At 41.1% G+C, this 21173-nt stretch overlaps 2 protein-coding genes across 2 annotated transcripts; both read left to right on the top strand.

Annotated features, from left to right (window-relative positions):
* The first annotated feature begins 1073 nt into the window (after positions 1-1073).
* LOC105447037 (sacsin-like) lies at positions 1074-8244 on the top strand. The gene is made up of 6 exons (XM_030984982.1): positions 1074-1079; positions 1886-1957; positions 3653-3674; positions 5611-5693; positions 6673-6931; positions 7410-8244. Exons 1-6 carry the CDS (start codon positions 1074-1076, stop codon positions 8222-8224), a joined length of 1257 nt encoding a protein of 418 aa, XP_030840842.1. The 3' UTR covers positions 8225-8244.
* LOC100893401 (sacsin-like) lies at positions 8244-20632 on the top strand. The gene is made up of 2 exons (XM_030984981.1): positions 8244-8964; positions 9552-20632. The coding sequence occupies exons 1-2, from the start codon at positions 8502-8504 to the stop codon at positions 20630-20632; spliced, it is 11544 nt and encodes a 3847-aa protein (XP_030840841.1). The 5' UTR covers positions 8244-8501.
* Positions 20633-21173: the final 541 nt, after the last annotated feature.

Genomic DNA, 21173 nt, shown 5'->3' with positions numbered 1-21173 from the left:
CTACAAAGTTCATTGGCTCTGCAAGATACATAAATAATCTAAGTTTGGCAGGAATCCATCAATCTGTTCTAATGATAATGCGATCACAAGCTATTTTTGCATACATAATGAGCCGCATGACCTTTGACCTTGACCTCATGACCCCAAAATCCAATCAGTTCATCAGCTCTGCAAGTAACATACATGACCTAAGTTTGGCAGGTATCCATCAATCGGTTCTTCAGATAACGCGATCACGAGAACGGGACGTACGTAGTACGTACGGACAACCCGAAAACATAAATGCCCCATTTGGGCCTTTGGAAAGCCCTAAAATCCACCAACTTCACGGGGCTCCGCCCCCTGCACCCCCATTAAGGTTTTGCCCCTGGACCCCACCCGTTTTCGGCTTGGTCAAACATACAGGGTGGCACTTCAACTACAAATTCTCTTCGTTTTGGCACTTCTAATAAACTAGTTGAGAAGGCCTGCTCTAGACTAAATTAGGTCTAGACTAGACCCTAGTGCAAATATGTGTTAGTGTTACAATGTATGCGTACGTACTCAACAACAGGTACTCAGTTCAGTCAAAGTTAGTCAAAATAACCATCACAATGACCCAATAATAAAAGATGCATAAATCACAGTTATAATATAGGTCTAGACCTAGATGTCTAGACCTAGTCTAATTAACGTAACGTGAGTCCTGGGAGTTGAATTCAAAGTACCTAGGTGCAGAAACTAGCTAGGCCTAGTTGAAAACGGTGGTCGATGAGCTGGTTGTCGATCGAGTAGAAGATGCAGACGATGATCGACGCTAGATGAATACAACGATGATGAAGACGATGATGAAGACAGCTATGATGAAGACAATGATGAAGACAGCGATGATGAAGACAACGCTGTTGAAGATGGTGACGTTGTTGGCGACGGTCTCGTTGATGATGGTGATGAGACAGTCAATTAATAGATGAATAATGATGATGCAGTCAATGTCAATTATAGATCAACTTGTGGTGCAGGTCGAAGAATCAAATGTCGAGACAATGTATATAATGATTGTGAAGTCGATGATAAAAAGTTGTCAAACAATAATGCAGGTGAGAAAAAAGATATATCATAAATGTTCTATTCTCACTGCACGGCGAATGTAAAGTGTCGTCAATGAAGAACACAAGAGTCAAAAATTATATCTTGCAAAAAGTACAAGACGTAATCGGTGAGCAAGTCCACCGGTAATGGTCCGGGGACGAAGTAGTTCAATCCTGGTTGGATAAAATTTGACAGGTACAATAAACACAACAACAACGGTGTGTGTACGGTACCGGTACCGATATATTTAAAAGCCTACTGATTTCCACACACAGGAAAATCGGAAAAGCCCCAATCACAACTGCAGCGTGATTGGTTCAAACACGCACACATGTATGTTAATTAATCACGTGATCTAAAAACTTATGAGTAGGTACGCGCGCATATATGTTAATTAATCATGTGATAGAAAAACTTATGAATAAACATTGTTTTAGTAATAAATCCAGTGTTATTTTTTTATGAAAAAAGTGCCAATTATTTTGTAGAAATTTAATTCGTGAAATATAATGCGCTGTCAGTTTGAAATTTATGAGTTATTTGTAATATTTGTTGACAGATATATTTTGCCTTACTTGTATCAAGTGTTAAGGAGTAGTCAGCCAAAACGCGAAATTTACATTCAGCATGTTATTTCATTTAGTGAATGTATTTTGATGATTGTGATCTATGGTGTAATGAGTTAGCCAAGATTGAAAATAACTACTGGAGACTTGCTTACAATGTATTTATTATACTTGATTTTTTTGCCCTTTCTTTGGAATATAAATACAACTTTTACGATGTTTTGGTTATTGTTCTCATTGTTATGTAGGAAGGTGAAGTACAAGGCCAAAAAAGGAAAGCCCAGGAGGTCCCCTTGAAGGATGAGAGAGATGGAGTAAAGGTAAGCTTAAACTATTTATTAGGCTGGACATTTGATAAATTGTTAGTGTTTAACCTCATTCTCAATAGGAAATAAGATATATTGACAGTGGATACTGCAAATGTTAATCAAGTAGTGTGGCTTCTCCATGAGACTTGAACTAAACACAAATTATGTTATAGTAACAGACTTTGAAAATATGTGTCAGAAAGACACTTTTATGGCGAAAGTGTAGTCAAGAATACCCTGCTTCAAAATGGTTTGATCCAAGAACTTGTGCACTTCAAAACTTCAGAGCAATTGTATTTCTAGTAAGTGATGATATTCTTTCTGTTAGTGATGGCCTATCGGAAGAATTTTAAATTCTCTTTTGAGAATGAATTCCTATATATTAAACGTGCTTTCATCTTTTAAAAAGAGGTTTTTAAAATGAATGGGGATATGTTAATATTTCCATAACGGAGGAATTGTCTTTTGGTTGTCACAATGGAGCAATAAGCAATACAACTTGATGTAATTACCTCAACTTGAAGTTAATGGGGAAGATGACCAAATGTTTATTCAATAGATTTGTTTTCATTGTGCACAATATATTTCAGAGGTGAGAGAAAATTTGTAGCGGTCAACCTAAATCGGAGGGGGCTTCCAGAACGACGTTATTCATTAAAAACATTGAATTAAAATGTGGAAATGGGCGGTTGTGTCCCCCCCCCCCCCCCCCCGCCTTGATGACGAAATAAATTTGCTTGATATAGGAGTTGTATAAAATCATAGCAATAATTATATTTAGCGGGCATGTATGACTGGAAATTGACCAATGGGCAGAAATAGACATCTATGATTTTTTCCATACCGAGCAAATGGGAGGGCCCTCGCAATATACGTAACAGAGTTGCCAATTTGTGTTTCATCGCAACATCAACATTTCATAACTTATATTTGATCAGATTTTGCTCAAAATTTTTGTTCACACATTCCTCTCACTTACTTGCTATTAAAACCAGCTTCAGGGTGGAATTCCCCTTTAAAATTCTTATTTCATTACCCCCAAAACGAGGCCTGGGCGGGGCAGCTGATCATTACCACATTTTATGACACGTCACAAAGTATAGAAGAATAAATTATCAATTGCATTCAACACTCATATTTGAACATTGTACACTACTCTTTACAAAATACATGTATATGTCCCCGTTGAGCTACCGTTCAGATCCAGATACTGGCCAATAGTGAAATTTAAAAAGTAAGCTAGGCTCAAAAACACATTTTGGCTCAAAATTTATATTCCACACGTGGAATAGAATTTTTTCGATGAAATTCATTTTTTAGAAGACTAAAATCACCAAAATGCTTTTTTAATTACAAATTTTGATTTTTCCATCGGAATTGGTATCAACATGTGAATTTCATATGACACCACGTTGGTTCAAGTTTTCTTTAAAAAATCATGTCAAAAATAATATATTTTGGTCAAAAGGGCCACAATTTTGGACACCCTCTCCGCTTTAGGTCCTAGTTAAAGAGGGGGAGGGGAGCATAGGGGGCATTTGCCCCGGCAATCGAATCCCGATGACAAAAATGAAAAGAAAGAACACTGTGATGGAGAGCATCTGATTACAAAGACTGTAGTTTGAATTGTGTTTTAATGATATATTCTGGTATGGTTTATTCTATATTTTTCTCATCTTTTTCTTTTTGTTTTATTCACATTCACAGGCAAAGAGAGAAGACAATGACAGTGAGTACAATTAATTCCAACACATTCACGAATTACACCCTCAAAATGTTTATCAACGGATCATTTTTAGCTTAGTGAAATGAAACATATCTATCTTGGTTAGGTCAATATTGTTAACAGGCGGAGAGGTTTTTGTCTCGCCTGCGTAGCAAAAAGCGAGACATAGGCGCCGCTTTTCCGGTGACGGCGGCGACGGCGGCGGCGGCGTCAACATCAAAAACTTAACCTAAGGTTAAGTTTTTAAATTTTTGATATAATTTTTAAAGTATAAGTTCTTAGTCAATGAAACTTTGACTATAGGGTAATCAAGTATCCCCAATCATGTGAGTAGAATTTCAGATCACAAAGTCAAGGTCAAAGGTCATTTCAGGTCAACAGACTTGGACTATGTTGTAGCATCATCATCGAAAACTTAATCTAAGGTTAGGTTTTTGAATTTTTGATATAATTTGAAAGTATAAGTTCTTAGTCAATGAAACTTGGACTATAGGGTTATCAAGTCTCCCCCAATCATGTGAGTAGAATTTCACGTCACTAAGTTAAGGTCAAAGGTCATTTAAGGTCAACAAACTTAGACTTTGTTGTGGCATCAACATCAAGAGTTTCAAAATGCTTCTTCTTCCTTATTTTTCAACCGATTTTGATTCTGATTGTTTCCTATGATAGGGCTAGGAGGGGGATTTAAAATTTGTACACAGAATCGTGAAATTCATTATCTATGCTAATTTATGCAAATTCGAAATCACAAAAAGGCTTCTTCTCCATTTCTCGACCGATTTTGATTTGGTTTGCTTTATATCGTAGAGCTAACTTTGGTACACTAAACTTCTACACAGAATTTTGAAATTGTTCTCCATTAATTAATTATGGTAATTTATGCAAATTTATTCCAAAAATAACAAAAATTGCTCCTTTTCCCTCATTTCTTGACTGATTTTGATTTGGTTTGCCTTATCTGGTAGAGCTAAATTTGGAACACTAAACTTCTACACAGAATTGTGAGATTTTGCTCCATTGATTATTTATGGTACTTTATGCAAATGAAATGAAATTATGTCCCTTCCAGGGCATCAAATTTTATTTTTTGACCAGTTCAAAAGTGTACCACATAAAATTTATGATATTTGTTGTTGCGAGATGCGGAAGAGCGCTACGTCATTGACGTTCTGGTTTATCATATTGAATTGCGTTATGCAGGCGAGACCGCCGAGAGCGTTTCCCTTGTTCTTGGATTCAAAACATCATCTCTGCTTATCTGCTAAAACTTTGTTTTATTGTTTCTTTATTGTTAGGGAATTATTCAAATGAGAGTCATCATATTATATATAATAACGGATGTATTTATTAATGTCAATTACAATATAAGAGTTAAAAGGTAACATTCTGTTCACGTGCATAAAATCATTCCGAGAAAAACTCGCATCTTTTGCACCATAAGAGACCACTTTTCCTGTACTTCAGAACATTGCTCGATCAAAGTACCGTAAAGAGTATTGGGAAGGAAAAGTGTAAGGGATTTCAAACACTTAATCAAAAGAGGAATTTTCTTTTGTTAGGAGTAGATATCCAATAATACATTGAATAAGGTTATTCAGATATATGTAACTTAATCCCAGTTAGCTCTTCTACAGAGGTTTTGAGAGGGATATGAGGGGGGGGGTTTGTTGTCCTAAAAAGAATAATGTGTACCGCCATCCAACCCCCCCCCCCCCCCAAAAAAAGGGGGGGAGTCCTTTCTCCTTTTTCTTCAGGTTACTTGCCGAAATATCGCAAACATTTTACGAAATACTATTTACCTAGAATAAGGGATGCAAAGAAGTTTGTTTTTTTGTTTTGTTATTTGCTTTTTATTTTTTTGCTTTGTTTACTTATAACCAGATATATAAGAAAGTTGTATTCGATTACATTACACAATTTCACTTCACTTTATTTCCAGATGATTTCGGGATTTCCGTTCCACCTTTATTAGACTACTTAAGGACCATTTTAACAGAATATAGTGACGGCCAGATCATAAAGGTAAACTCTTCACCTCCAATAACCATAATTCACTCTCGTATGAAATTTGGGGCATTATACCCCTGCCACCCCCCCCCCCCCTAGAAGAAGGGTGAATGGGCACTTATAAGAAAGTAAAAAGGGGCACTAATCGGAAGGTAAAAGGGCACTTATTGGAAATGAACAAGGCACTGTCAAAGTTAAAGGGGCACTTCTCATATTCTGAAAGGGGCACTCATCAGAAAATAAAAGGCGCACCTATGAGAAAGATGCCCTTATTGCAAGAGGAATATGAAAGATGAAGGGATACGTATTGCAAAGAGAAACTGGGAACTTACCGGGAAAAGGGCACCTATTAGAAAGGGAAAAGGGCACATTTCAAAGAAAAAGGGAACTTATCAAAGGTGAAAAGAGGCACTTCTCACACCGGCAAAATGTTACTAATCAGAGGTGAAAAGGGGCACCTATAAGAAAAGGAAAGGGGGCATTCATTACGAAAGGAAAAGGGTACCTGTCAGAATCGATTAGGGGCATTTTTCAGAGGTAAAACTGGGCACTTATCTTAAGTATAAAAAAGTGCACTTTAGGGGAACATGAAAATGTGTTGGGGCAGAGTACTCCATGCACTGCCCCCACCCCCTCCCGAAGTGCCTGCCGCCTCTGATGTGGAAAAGAAAATGGTACGGAGCTTCTACTTTTTATTAATGATATAATTTTTAAGATCTAAACCTCGTTCAGAGTATTGACTAATATGTATTGGCCCTGTACTAAGTGCATCTGACTTTAGATAGACTTTGGCCTACTACAAAGAATTTTTTTGTTTAAAGTATGAGTCGGGTACATTCTTAACTTCTTACATAGGCGGATCCCGAAGAGGAATGAGGTGTGAATTGTGTTAATTTGAGGTTTCGAAACGTGAAGAGAACAAGTTTAGTGTACATGGCCATAGAATTTTTTTTTTAAAGAGCCCTAGTAAAATGACGCTGCTTTGCCTATGCAGGAGCTTGTTCAGAACGCCGAGGATGCCGGCGCAGATACTGTCAAATTCCTGTATGACGTACGGCACCATGGGACCGAGACGCTGTACCGAGATTCTCTAAAGCCTTACCAAGGTCCAGCTCTTTACTCCTTCAACAACGCCAAGTTCAAGAAAGCCGACTGGGATGGGATTCAGAAACCTGCCTGCAGCAACAAGAAGACAGATCTTCTGAAGATTGGACGTTTCGGCATTGGATTCAATTCCGTGTACCACATAACAGGTGAGAACGAAAATTACAAATGGATAATTATATCAACAAATGGAAACGTACAAAATATACACATGCTCTCATAACCACTTTATTTGCTATTGTCAAAATAATTCATTTTTGTGATACCAGTAGTAAAGCTAAAATGATCAGCCCCTCCTGAGGGGTCTGAATACTCCGGTGTTGTTTTCGGGCTATTGGCTATCGAAATCGGCTTTTATGGAAAGTGGTTTATCTTTGTAAGGTCAAGAAATTACTTGTAATTCTAAGATGAAACTAAGTTACATTTGAAAAAGACAGAGCGTGATCATAATAGTAATAGTTGATAATAGTGATTCAAAAGAAATAGATGTCATTTAAATTTATTAAATACGGAAACATCAATCTTATCAATTATTTGATTGTGCACATTAGTTATCTTCATCATCATTATCATTAAAACAATTGTTGTACTATTCTTAAAATTATTATCCTTTCGATTACTTTTCAGATTTACCGAGCATCATGAGCGACCGGAAGCTGGCATTCATTGATCCATTTGAGGAACATTTTCTTGAGGGAGGTCGGGTCAGAACTGGAAAGCAATTTTGTCTCAGATCCGACAGCGACATATTCTCGAAGAACGAAGACCAGTTTCAACCCTACCACAACATATTTCCAGGAGTAACAGGAGGGATTTCTACAGGATATTTCGACGGCACGTTGTTCAGATTTCCACTGCGACATGACGCAAATAAGTTAAGTGACAAAACTTACAACGATGAAGGCACATTGAGCGAGCTTCTTCAGGCTTTTCGAGCCGATGCTGATGTTGCTATGCTGTTTTTGCGCTCATTGAATAACATCGAGGTGTTAAAGAGGCCATCCGATCTGCAAGAGCCATCACTTGTTGTACGAGTTCGAAGGGAACACGATCCAGAAACGCATCCACAGGGAAAGGAAATTTCTTCGCGTCTAGAAACTTACTGCTCTGATGCCAGTGGGCGCAGAGAGCCAATCAAGTTGATTGATTGTGTGACTTTCACTACCGAAACACCGACGGCATCCAAGGCACAACGCTGGATTGTTAGTCATCATATCGCGGGTGATAGCATGTCTCCAGAGCTTTCCGATTTGGCCAAGAAGCAAAGTCATCTCCCGTGGGCAGCTGTTGCTGTTCCCGTGAGTTCTTCAGAACCAAGAAATGTAGCAGGTGAAGCAGAGAATAACAACATTGGTAGAGTGTTCTGCTTTCTTCCCCTTCCACCCGGTGGAGAGTTGGACGGGTTTACCAGTTCATGTGCATGGATTCTTTGCTGTCAATAGCGATCGCCGCGGGATCAAGTGGCCCGGACCTGACCAAACGGACTCTCCAGCACAATGGAACCAACTTCTTGTGAGAGAACTTATTCCACTTGTATATGTCGACGCGATCAAATACGCCATTAGTATTCACACTTCCCAGGACAGCGTGACCGCCCATTGCATCTATCGATCATGGCCAGATCATGAAGAGGTTCGTAGAAACTGGGACATTCTCTTGGAACCCTTCTACACCGCTCTCTTCCATGAAACTATCATACATAGCGACAACAATGGGTGGATGAACATCGCCGACGTCCACTTCAACGAATTGAATGTGGATGAAGATATGGAAAAGGTCATCCTCAAGTGCTTCAACATCAAAGGCATTGCATATGCAAGGGTTCCCAATGTGTGCAGACAGGCCATCAGGAAGTTCTACAAAGATCAGATATCCACTGTTTCTGCTTCCAGCCTTTGCCGTTGCCTCCGTGAAGATCCTGCGATTTTGACCAAGCTCAATGCTGATGAGAAGCTTCTGGTCCTTGAGTTCATCTTGCGGGAGGACGCCAGGCAAGATCTGGAAGGAGTATGTCTTCTCCCTCTCGATGATGGAAGCTTCCACTTCTTCTCGAGTTCTGATGAAAAGAAAGTGTACATACCAACCACCGAGTTCCATCGACAGCTTATACCAGGATTATATCATCAATTCATCAGAACGGTACCAGAGGACAAGCCGCTTCATCAACTCCTGTCCAATATCGGTGTGTTTTGGTTTTCATTATCCTATCCTCTAACCGAATTACCTAGAATAGAGATGAGAAATTCAGCAAAATTTATTATGATTGAAAGTGACCTTATTTAAGAAAAAATCATAGATTGTTATTTACAGCCTGAATCATTATATTAATTTCGTTCTATTTGTCCTGTAGAAACTGCCATGCTTCTTTAACATTTTTTTCAAAATAGTTTAATCACCAAAGTAATATCTGTTTTTTGATTTACTAGATTTATATCAATTGCATCACAGAGATTAACATTTGGGACTCTATTAATCAATGTATTTACTTAGGTCAAGTTGAACTTATTCCGCTTTTGAAATTAGACAAAATATTTCGACGGAATATGCATAGCCTGTATTCTTATATTTGATATTTGATTCTTATATTTTCCTACTATTTGAAAGTGATGCCAAATTCGACCTCGTGAGAATATTTTCATTACCTTTTGTGACAGTTTATCGAATTTCTTTAACAAAACAGCCATATAATTGACACATAGCGATTAGAGAAACGATTAACTTTTGTGTAAATTAGATAACGATTGTAAGTTGTCTTTATTTCATATGCAGATGGGCATTATCAGCTGAAAGCATTAACCCTTGATGCAGTAGCAGAGCTCTTGAAGACCAGTTTGAAAACTCGGATAGACGATCAAGGGACCTGGGTACAAGACACAGAAGAGCCTTCTCTAAATGCATGGCTTGAAGATGTCTGGTCAATGCTGTACAGAGAGAGTTCAAGTAAGTTACTTCTCTTTGAAGGTATCCATCTTGTACCATTGTTTGAGGCCGATGGTGAATGTAGAAGACTACTACCACTGTGCCCAAAGTCGGCAATTATCCAGAGAAGTCAACAAAGTCTCACATTGACCAATGATCTGGCAAACATTCTCAAACAGATTGGAGTGACAGTCACAAACTGTCCTGATTATGTTCTCTGCCATCCAGCTATCATGCGTGACGAATATATCAAGATGCCAACACCAGAAGGGGTAGTTAAATGCCTTCTGCTTTCAGATGATAAACTACTGATCCAGAGATTCCATTGCTTTTCCACTATCGATAGAGATGTTCTCGTAGAATATCTTGCACAGGCAAAACTCTCCCATGATGGTAAGAAATTTCTAAATTGTCTACCACTATTTGAAAGAGTCGATGGAACCGCAAATTCAAACAAACATGTGGTCAGTGTTGAACAATGCGAAGGGTACATCGAATGTTGCGAAGACGATATTCCTGCTCCATTGAAGTTGACGGGACTCTTGATCGATGGAAGAACACAATCTAAATGTCTGCTACAGAAGTTAGAAGTCTGTCTATTATCAAAATATCAGGTGATAATGAAAATCTTGGAAGAAATACAAAAAGGGCAATTGTACACAAGGCAAGAAGAACAACTTGTCTTGCAGTGGATAATGGAGCACTGGGAAGATATCAAAGTCAACTGCAAGTCCAGCGTAGACATTCTGTGTCATATGAAATTCATCCCCAACAAGAATAATTCTTTACTGTCTCCCTGTGAACTCCTTGATCCAAGGGATCCATTGCTTGACGAACTGTTTGCCTCTCAAGGAGTATTTCCAGGCGCACCATTTGATTCACCTCAGTTCATAGTAGCTTTCAAACAGCTTGGCATGCGTGGACCGAGTGAAGTTACTTCATCCGAGTTGATTACATGTGTTGAGATGGTTGATGAATCTCAAAGCCCAGAAAAGGCTCGAACGCTTCTAGAGCTCCTCACAAGTAACCAAAGCCTTCTCGAAAAATCTGTCATTGATCATATGAAACAGAAGCAATGCATTCCTTGCAGACAGTCTCCTCCAGAGTATTACCCCTCAGCTTTTGAGTGGTATGGTAATCGTTCTACAAGACTGTCAACTCCCCACGAAATTCTGAGAGAAAAGAAGCAAGCTGTACTGACATGTGGAGCCTCTAAATGCTTTACTTCCCAGGAGGACGAGAGTCGTTTCTCTACAGTCTACACAAATATTGGAATTAATATCCCATCTCCAATAATTTCGGACGTCATGACACAGTTAGAACACTGTGTCAGGTATGCAGAAGACAGAACTGGAGAAGATGTTACTGATATAGTACCAATGCTTAGGGAGATCTATTCATTTCTAATGGAAGCGTGGCGCCAGGACAAGAACACCAAGAACCTCATCCTCAATCGAACTAAAGTTTGTATCTGGAATGGAAGTGGCTTTTCGGAACCAAGCAAAATGTGTGTCGTGGAACCTCCGTTTCATCTAGCTCCTTACATGGCATCTATTCCGCTATCTACTATTGCATTTGCAGACTTGTTTGAAGCACTAGGAGTTGAAAAAAACATGGCGGCAAATTCCAATGCTCTGGTTGACATACTGCATGAAATCAAGAAAAGATGTGACGATTCAGAAACTGATGTGGCCTTCCAACAAGGACAGCGCCAACTTGTACTGCAGATCCTTCAACATCTACGTGCCGAAGAAGAGCTCTCAGAAGAAGCTGTGTTACGATTACTCGTTCCATCGCAAAAAGGAGAATGTCATCTCATTCCAGTTGATGAGAGCGCATACGTGGACAGAGAGTGGTTGAGAAAAAGCACTGACAATGAGGAGATGGATGACGGAGAAGATTTTACTTTGATTAATTCAGATATCTCAACGGACCTTGCAAAATTCCTTCATGTCCGACCTGTCAGTCGACTTCTTCTAGACTCAGAAGAATTGCCCGTTTTTGAACAAGCTGGACAGCATGAACCCTTGACTACTCGCTTGTGGAATATCCTCAAGAACAACTATGTGGACACCGCTATCGTTAGTGAAATGATACAGAATGCGGAAGATGCAGGAGCTCAGGAAGTCCGCTTTCTCATCGACATGAGAAATAACGAAAATGCTAACCAGAAACTATTCGATCCTGAAATGAAGTCTTTTCAGGGACCAGCCCTTTGGGTATACAACGATGCTGTATTCACAGACCAAGACTTTGAAAACATTCTCCGTCTTGGAGGGCGTACCAAGGAAAAGGACGCTGAAAAGATCGGGAAATTTGGGACCGGTTTCAACTCGGTGTACCGCATAACTGATGTTCCAAGCTTTGTTAGTAGGGACTACATGCAGTTTTTCGACCCTCATACCACACATCTCAAAAGCGTTCTCCCGAACAAGAGTCAACCCGGTGTACGTCTCAGATTGAATAGCACCAAACCACTCCGGAGATTCCCAGATCAGTTCAAGCCATTCAATGGAGTGTTCGGGCTCGATTTCAGTGGAGGAAATGAGCCATTCAACTACAACGGAACACTTTTTAGACTGCCCCTCCGTTCTAAAGAAGCTGCACAGAAAAGCCGAATATGCCAGGAGAGCTACGATGGGGAGAAACTGATCAACCTGATGCAGAAAATGTGGGAATCATCACAAAACCTCCTGGTATTCACAAAAAAGGTAAAGAAGGTCGCCCTGTTCTACCTTTCTGAGAATTCTAGCGATCCTACCAGGGCTGAGGAGTTACTCACCATACAGAAGACCATGCTATCTCATAGGGTGAAGGATGACGGCACCGTCGTGTCAACTGAATCATTCCGCTGCACAATGACTGCAAAGGGAAATGAAATGATGTCACAGAAACAAGAAGTTAGTGGAGACCTGGACATAGTCAAAGTGATATGCAAGACTTCAGAACAGGCAGCATCTCTTGCAAAATCTCCGGATGGCAAAGAGTGTGGACTTTCACCTGAAGGTGCGGTTGCCTTTCCTTTTCATAGACCACCAATGTCTGAATTTGAGAAGCAGATCTACTGCTTTCTTCCCCTCTCAATTCGCAGCTTGTTCCCGGTACATATCAACGGATCTTTTGCTGTAAAAGAGGATCGGCGGAGTCTTCACATGCCAGTCCCCGATGGAAGGTTGATATCTGAGAAATGGAATCACATACTTCTGGCAGATGTGATCTGCAGAGCGTACGTTGCTCTGTTGTCTGACAGTGAGTTTATTCAACAAGTGAAGGACACATACGGCTCAGATATGTCTCCTGAGGAGTTGTGGCCAGATATTGATGACGTACCAAATAATTCAGAATGTTCAGCACTGTTTGATGCTTTCTACAAGGCAATGGTACATGGGTTTGATGGCCATGAACCATCATTGTTCTGGAAAGATGGCAAATCGCATCAGTTCACGAATGTTGTGTTCCTTAGTGAAGAAGTTCAAAAGGAGACATCTGTCAGTGATGTGGTAACAAAGGTACTAAGCGAACATCTCCCATCAATAGAAGTGATGTCATTGACCGAGAAAACTTGGAGAGCCCTAAAGAGAGTACAGCTGATAGACGAAGTTCTCAAGAGAACCTATGATTTCAACAGGTTCTTCGATGAAGTCTTTCTACCAAACATCAGTCAGATGCCAGACAACATCAGAAATCAACTGGTTTTGTTTGCACTCAATAACAGTGAAGACACACTACAGCAGATGCTAAAAGATGTAGAATGCATACCAGTAGAGGGAGGATCTGAACTGCGGAAACCTTGTGATCTAGTACACCCGAAAGGCAAAGCTGCACCTTTGTTCTCGGAGTCTGACAAGGTTTTCCCTCTGAGAGAAAAATTCAATGGCACCAACACATTGGCTTCACTTTGTAAGCTAGGAATGGTGAAAGACTATCTTGATGAGGATATTTTCGTCGAACGATGCGAGACTGTTCACATTCTGCATTCAAGCTGTATGGAAGTAGCTCAGACAAGATGCCATGCTGTACTGAAGTATCTGTCGGAGATGTTGAGGAGTGAATGGAATGGGAAGAAAAACCTCAGAGAAAGGCTTGCGAGTATCCCATTCTTGCCTATCTTGTGTGAAGAAAACAGAGATCCAGCTCTACCATGGGTGGAAACAGACTGTGCTTATGCATCTGCTAACGATGTGTACTCTCATTCTAAAAGATATTTGGTAAGCAGCACATCAAACGTTGTGGATGAATCAGGAGTGTGGAAGCTTCCAAGGAAAGTCGAGCACTATCTTGGTCTTGTAGATAAATATCCCTCTGTTCAAGGTGTACTCAAGCAGTTCTCGAACTTTCGTAGTCACTACGAAATGAATAAGGAATCAATTTCTGATAATCGGTTACAAATGATAAGCGAAGCGGTTTACGAGCGTGTTGAAATTGCTTGTGAAGACAATAGTCCAGACATCTCTAACAAAGATCTTCAGAATCAATCATTCTTTCTTGTAGATCGCAAGTTTGTAGTGGCCTCTAAGGTTGCTGATGGAGGTAGAGATCTTCCACCGTATCTATTTAAAGCTTCCCAGTTCCTGAAACAATATCCCATTCTTCTGGAACGTGCAGCATTGAAGAGGGAATTTGATGCCGGAGACTATCAAGGTGTTCTCCAATCTATACACAAGGATAGCAATGGGAAACCTTTAGATGATGAGGTCTTGGAGGTTGCTATCCTAGCTGCCGATCGACTTGCTAGTTTCCTCAAAGATGATGATGATGAGAGACGGTCTCCAGATGCATTTCTCCCAGATGAGCACAAGTGCATGAAGCCTGTATCAGATCTCTGCTACAGTGACGTTGACTGGTTTGAATACGACGAAGTCAAACTCCATAAGTGTCACATGAGAATCAGTTTTATGCTTGCAAAGAAGCTGAAAGTGAAGGATGTTCGACAACAGATGCTCCAGTTATACGATATGGATTTCCCAGGGGAAGAGTTTGGCCAACATGAGAAACTTACAACCCGTATCAAGCGGATTCTCGATTCATACCCATCTGATGAAACAATTCTGAAAGAACTTCTTCAGAATGCAGACGATGCCGGAGCAACTGAAATCCATTTTGTCTACGATCCTCGCTCACATAATGGAAAGAAACTTCTAGGAGATAGCATGAAAGCTTTGCAGGGTCCTGCTCTTTGTGTCTTCAACAACCAATCTTTTACAGATGAAGATATTCGTGGTATACAGAATCTTGGAGAAGGTAGCAAAGCTGATCATATGGGGAAAATAGGCCGTTATGGGGTCGGTTTCAATACGGTGTATCAACTTACGGATTGCCCAAGTTTCATCTCCAAAGGTGAACGATTATGCATGTTTGACCCTCTGCTGAAGTATATTCCGGGAGCAAAATATACCAAGCCGGGTCGAATGCTAAGGGTGAATAGCAGTGTGCGTTCTACGTATCCAGATACCTTTCAATGCTACTTGGAAGACATTCTTGCAGACGGAGAAGAGGACTTCACAGTTTTTCGTTTTCCATTGCGGGAGGAAGCTTCAACACTCAGTGAAAACGTATGGCGACCAAAGGAGATTCGGAAGCTACTACAAGACTTTGAAAATGCTGCATTTGAGAGTCTTTTGTTTCTGAAAAACATCACTAAAATCAGCATCTCAGAGGTAACAAGCTCAGGAGCTATTGGCTCTACTCATGCTATCAAAGCAGAGATTACCCCAACTGAATGTGCCAAGAAAAATGATTTCCTGCGCAAAGTTCAAGATATCAGTAGCGCAGAACAGGATGGCTCCCGGAAACCAGAACCAGCAGGAGTCATATACCAGATGAAATTGAAAGGAAAAGGAAGAGATGAGGATTGGGTGATATGTCAGCAAGTAGGAAGTGCAGACACGGCTGAAGAAAACATAATGCGAAAACGTAAACTACTTCCAGTGGGGGCTGTTGCTGCCCGTCTGACAGATAAAGGGGAACTCAAAGGAACGGCTTTCTGCTTCTTACCCCTTCCCATTGCAACGGGACTTCCAGTTCACGTGCACGGATACTTCGCCTTAGACCATGAGAGTAGAAGACACTTGTGGGAAGGTAGCGAAACAGATGAACAAACACTCTGGAACTTTCACGTCATCCAGAAAGTTATTGCACCGGCTTATGTGAAGTTGCTGTTGTGGATAAAGGAATTCTTTGTCAAGAAATATGAATGGTCAGGATCGATGTCATGTGAACAGAAAACTCACACTTTGAAACTTCTTCAGAAATACCACACCTTCTTTCCTAACAACAGCGACAAAGGGCCGTACTGGAAAGCGCTTGAAGCCACCGTATACGAAATTGTTGCCTCGAAAGCCCTGATGCTATTTCCTTCTCTATACAGAAAAGATGATGGCAACAGCGACTTTTTCCTAACATGGAAGACCCCTGTCGTGCACATGCAGTCTCCAGACGAATCAAAGGTGGGATATTGCAACACACTTCCAAACCAAATGAGTGACCACTACGCATTACCTACAAGTAGCTCCTTGAAGGCTGAGATGCAAGAAAATGTGAAAAGACTAAAGGAGACACTGATCGAAATCACATTTCCATTACTAGAGTCTCCGACATGGATAATGCACCGTCTCCGCAATGCATGCAAGCATCTCAATCAGGAAACCATGAACCCTGAATCAGGCAACTATGAAGTTCTTGAAGTTTTACCTTCAAATGTGGTGCCGTTCCTTGGCGGAGACAATCCCCTTCAGAGACAATTACCAATGCCACTTTCAAAGTCAAGGATCCAAGACGAGAAGAGACTGAAGGGACTCATTAATTACTGCAAGAAGGGAACAAAATCTAACTTCAAAGACAGTCTCCACGGACTACCATTGCTCTTCACTCAGGATGGAAGCTTGCGGGTCTTATCTTGTAATGAGCCAGTCTTTGCATCACAATTTTGCGATCTTTTCAAGCCTCAGAGTCATAGGTTTTTACATATCGACTTTCTTCACACTCTACCACGAAATGCCGATGTTTTTTGTGAACTTGATGTGAGGGCAGTATCTAAGCTTCTTGGTGATTGCAACCCTTATCTCAAGTGTACTTCAGATGAAATACTAAGGCTTCAGCACAACCTTTCATCTGAATGGTTTGAACGTTTGTGGAGTCTTCTTGAATCCTGCAAAGAGACGAAAAGGTTGACTGATGTTGCTGACGATATCAGAGTTGAACTTCGCCGTTGGGCGATATTACCTGTCACAGAAACAACAACTCAGTATCCTCAGGATATCAAGCTATTGGCGCCTATCAGTTTATCCTCTACAATAATAGTTCAACCAACCGAGCCGGAAAAGAGATGTTGGCCAATATACTCAGCACTTGAATCATTGAACGTCTACAAGGTCGAAAAATCCATTCTTCGTGAAGACAATAATAGATTAATACATCATCTCGTAATGCACATGGGCGATAGCAGTAGCACAAGGGTTTTAGATGCTTTGATGTACTGGTTGAATAGAGACTTCGGGAGATTCAGAAACCTCAAAGCTGATCAACATGAAGAAATCCTGAGATTCTTCAGTACCGGTAACTGTGAAAGCCAAGCTGATCTCAAGAGGTTGAAGAGCCTTCCTTGCTTCAAGTCGATTGCAGGTGACTTTGTCAGTATCAGAGATGTCGACACAGTTCTTGTCCTCCCAAGTTTGATTCCAAAAAAGGAACAAGATAAATGGGTTAGTACCACTCGCGCTATATTTCTACAGTACAACACGCGACTTGAATTTCTATACCAGAAGCTAGAATTGACTAAAACAACAGAGATTGATGTGTATGAAAACTACATTCTGCCAGTCTTTGATCAACTCAGCGAGGACAGCCGTCTTGAACATCTTGTGCGGATCAACACATTACTACAACAGCTACCCCCTCATAACCCAACAATTTCCTTTAGTGGAACTAGGAAGGAAGCTAGTTGCAGATTAAGATTACATCAGCTGCGCTTCATTACCAGTGCAAATGGGGAACTGTTGAAGGCCGAGGACTTCTATGACCCAAAAGTCGAGATATTTTCTCTAATGTTGAACAAGGTCCAGTTTCCACCCAAGCGCGTCATAGATTGTTTAGGCCTTCCATTCCTTCGAGAAATAGGACTACAAAATGTTATTACCAGAGACTTATTCCTCTCCTTTGCCCAGCAGGTGCAGGGATCACACTCTGACCTCGAGAAGATGAAAGAGAAGTCCAATGCCCTTGTGTCGGAATTGAGAAGGAGATGTGACCTTCACACGGACTCTTCTTTCCTACAGCGAGTCGGTATGGTTGACTTTCTTGTGAGTGACGGGATCAGCCAAGAGATGAAATCTATTCATCCACCCTTCATGGAGAAAGGAACTCTCATGAGGTATTCTGGATCATGTTCTTTCAAACACACACAACTGATATGGTCCATCAACAGCATCCTGCCAAAATATGCGGCCTCAGGGAAATGCTACTCTTGTAAAAAAACGTTTGATGAGAAAATAGGCGTTGCACAGGACCCTGAACTTATGAGCGTTATCCAGCATTTACGGAATATATGTAACAGACTCCAAGAGAAGAATGACAAGAAGATATCTTTCTCTGAATATCTAGCTAGTTTACTACAGGAAATATTGACATTCGTTTCCTCCAAGTGCGCAGGACAAAACTGCTCTCAGGAACATCCCTGTGGAAGGTGCTGTATCATCAGAGATGAGTTGCGAAACGTACCTATCGTCTTTTTGGAGCTCGAGGATGAGCATCGCTTAGTCAAAGCAGAACAGATATCACGTACGATGGAAGGAAATCTAGAGCCATTTCTCTACCAGCTGCCAGACAAGTGGGTTCCTTTTTTCAAGTTATTTCAAATTCTTGGTGGAACAGTGAAACCTGCCATACGCCAATATGCTTTTGTTCTTGAAAACCTCTACGAAAGGGGACAGAGTGCATGGTCAAACCCTAATGTAGTCAACATGGTAGACAGGGCTACATCTGGCCTTTATGAAGAGTTAATAAAGGCCGACCCTGCACAGGTAGCTGCTGCATTTGTTCCCGGACACTACTTGTATCTACCTTCATGGCAGCGAAGTTTGGAACGATCAGATCGCCTTCTAGTGAATGATGTCGAACACTATACAAACCGACTTCGTAGATCTAATCTACCACTCGTCAAGATCTTTCCAAGTCACGAACGAATCGCGCGAGAAGCTATCCCCATGCTTCCTGAAAGTATGAAACCGAAAGCAGTAAGCACAGAGGTGAAAGAAATGTTGAGCAAGACTGGTAACGATTTGCTAAAGTGTTTCTTGACTGGAAACGATCCATGTGAGTTTGAAAGAAGACTTCAAATCCTGCATTCTAAGGAGTTTCTTAGTGCGCTTTGCGCCATCATGAGGCACAACAGGCGGGAAGAAGTTGCCGAGGAGACCAGGAAACAGTTTAGAGATCGCCTAACTGGACTCAGGATTACATGTATGCAGCAGTTACATTCAATCCTGCAAATCAATGGTCAAGACATAGAAGGTAGTGAAACCGAAGTACCTTCCTTCATCAACAGTGGTAATGAGCTGTTTGTTCAGCATAGTGAAGGAAAAAGTATAATGGAAACACTATTAAGTGTTGCAATCCATGTCAACCAAGTCCTTGGTAATGTGTTTGAGGATAGATATAATATGGCTATCCTGCTATCTCAAGAATCTCCAGCTACTATCCCGAAAGCACTAGCGAAGTTCGGCATTGCCGCAGAAAAAATGGAAGATGACACAAGTTTCATGTTGCCTAAACCTGGAAGTACTATTCCAGAACAACTCTACCACCTCATAGAACAGAACCCCTGGACGTCTTACAGCACAGACGATTATGTAGGGTACGCACAAACCGATGAAGACGGTGAATACTACATGTACGCAGTAGTGGTCAAAAGGATACGCACCGAGTCACTCAGGTCAGTTTATCTCATCAACATTGGAAAGGACAGCCCCATAGAAGCCGATGTGTTGGACATGCACAAGATTCACATCCCGAAGTCCACATCAGGTATGGAGCTTGTTCCATCTGACAAAGTAAACTCAGATGATGCTGGACCGTGTCTTTCTGGTCATCGGGAATCATCTCTTCCGACTGATGTTGAAGAAGCAAAGCGACAGGTGACCGCAGAATTGGAGGAGATCTGGCAGCTTCCAGAGGAGCAGAAAAGGAAGGCTCTCCGCCGATTGATGCTAAAATGGCATCCAGACAAGCATCCAGAAGGTCCGAAGGAACTGTTTGACGAAGCATTCAAACATCTCCAGAGTGAACTTCAAAGACTAGAAAAGGGTCTTTCAAAAACAAGTTCATCGTATGACGACCTTTTCAAATCAGCTGAGCAGAGAGCAGGGGAAGACCGACGACGGTATACTCACTTCGGAGGATTTGCATCAGGATTTTGGGCAGGAGCTGGTTCTGGTTTTGGAGGAGGAAGGGGTAGAGGAGGTTCTGGATCAGGTTACTGGAAAAGATTCTTCACTGAGGCTTCGAGATCACCAGATATCCGCAATGCACGCCGTTGGCATCGCCAGGGACAAGAAGATCTCCGTGCTGCCCAACACGATCTTAACCCACACGATGAACCTTCACTAGAGTGGGTGGCGTACAAGTGCCACCAGAGTGTAGAAAAGGCCCTCAAAGCTGCTCAACTTGCCATTAGAGGATGTTACGGTCGTTACCATTCCATTACTAGTCTAGCCCGTGAAGTGAGTGAACACTTAAAATCATCAGAATTTCTCCAGGACGTGTGCCAGCTCAGCTCTCTCGTGGATGATCAACGGCCTCGGTACCCAGATAGATGCGCCTCCTCACAGATTCCTCACGAGTTCTTTAGAGACCAATCCAAAGGTGAGGAAATGATCCAGCTCACCCGTAAAATTCTTGCAGTAGTTCAAACATTATTGGTTCCGTCCAGATCATGAACACAAGGTTCAAAGTATACGTATCTAGGTATACACAACTATCACTTTCGTTTTCACTGCTTTCACATAAACGACATACCTGCCTTGTGGAATCGAAGCAAGACGTGAGTGGCCATATTATTCTATAGTGACTCTTGCGAGAAGATTTGAATGAGTTAATATGTACATGTACTTATGACAGCGGTATTAGTATTTGAAATCACGCTGAATAGACCAGTTCATAGTTAGCACATGATACACTTGACCCCAAATATCCACAGATCTTTTGACCTGTCCCACTTTGTGCATTTTAGAATTATCTATGCGAAAGTCATGGTTGTACACTTGTTTGCCCTTTTGAGAAGAATGCTTCCCCCTTTGTTCCTTAAAACTGCCGGTGCATACAAGAATAATTATGACATAATTTTCATGAGCATGTATATGCAATATTCATCTGACCTTCACCTGCCTATGGACAGGTTCTATCTGTGAAGTGGCTTATTAATATCACTTTGACCAAAAACCAGTCAAATAAAAGTAAGTTCGGTAGATTTATGAATTG

Source organism: Strongylocentrotus purpuratus, unplaced genomic scaffold (assembly GCF_000002235.5).
Source record: "Strongylocentrotus purpuratus isolate Spur 01 unplaced genomic scaffold, Spur_5.0 spur5_scaffold_14, whole genome shotgun sequence".
In the NCBI taxonomy this organism is placed as follows: Eukaryota; Metazoa; Echinodermata; class Echinoidea; order Camarodonta; family Strongylocentrotidae; genus Strongylocentrotus; species Strongylocentrotus purpuratus.
Note: the sequence above shows the minus strand (reverse complement) of the source record. Positions and strands in the feature narration are given on the sequence as shown.

What these genes read in the sequence shown, in the direction of transcription:
- LOC105447037 (XM_030984982.1), top strand. An exon ending in ATGAGAGAGATGGAGTAAAG is followed by an intron (nt 1,958 to 3,652) that starts GTAAGCTTAAAC and finishes TCACATTCACAG; the next exon opens with GCAAAGAGAGAAGACAATGA. An exon ending in GTGACGGCCAGATCATAAAG is followed by an intron (nt 5,694 to 6,672) that starts GTAAACTCTTCA and finishes TTGCCTATGCAG; the next exon opens with GAGCTTGTTCAGAACGCCGA.
- LOC100893401 (XM_030984981.1), top strand. Translation starts at nt 8,502, where the DNA reads ATGAACATCGCCGACGTCCACTTCAACGAATTGAATGTGGATGAAGAT. An exon ending in TCAACTCCTGTCCAATATCG is followed by an intron (nt 8,965 to 9,551) that starts GTGTGTTTTGGT and finishes TTTCATATGCAG; the next exon opens with ATGGGCATTATCAGCTGAAA.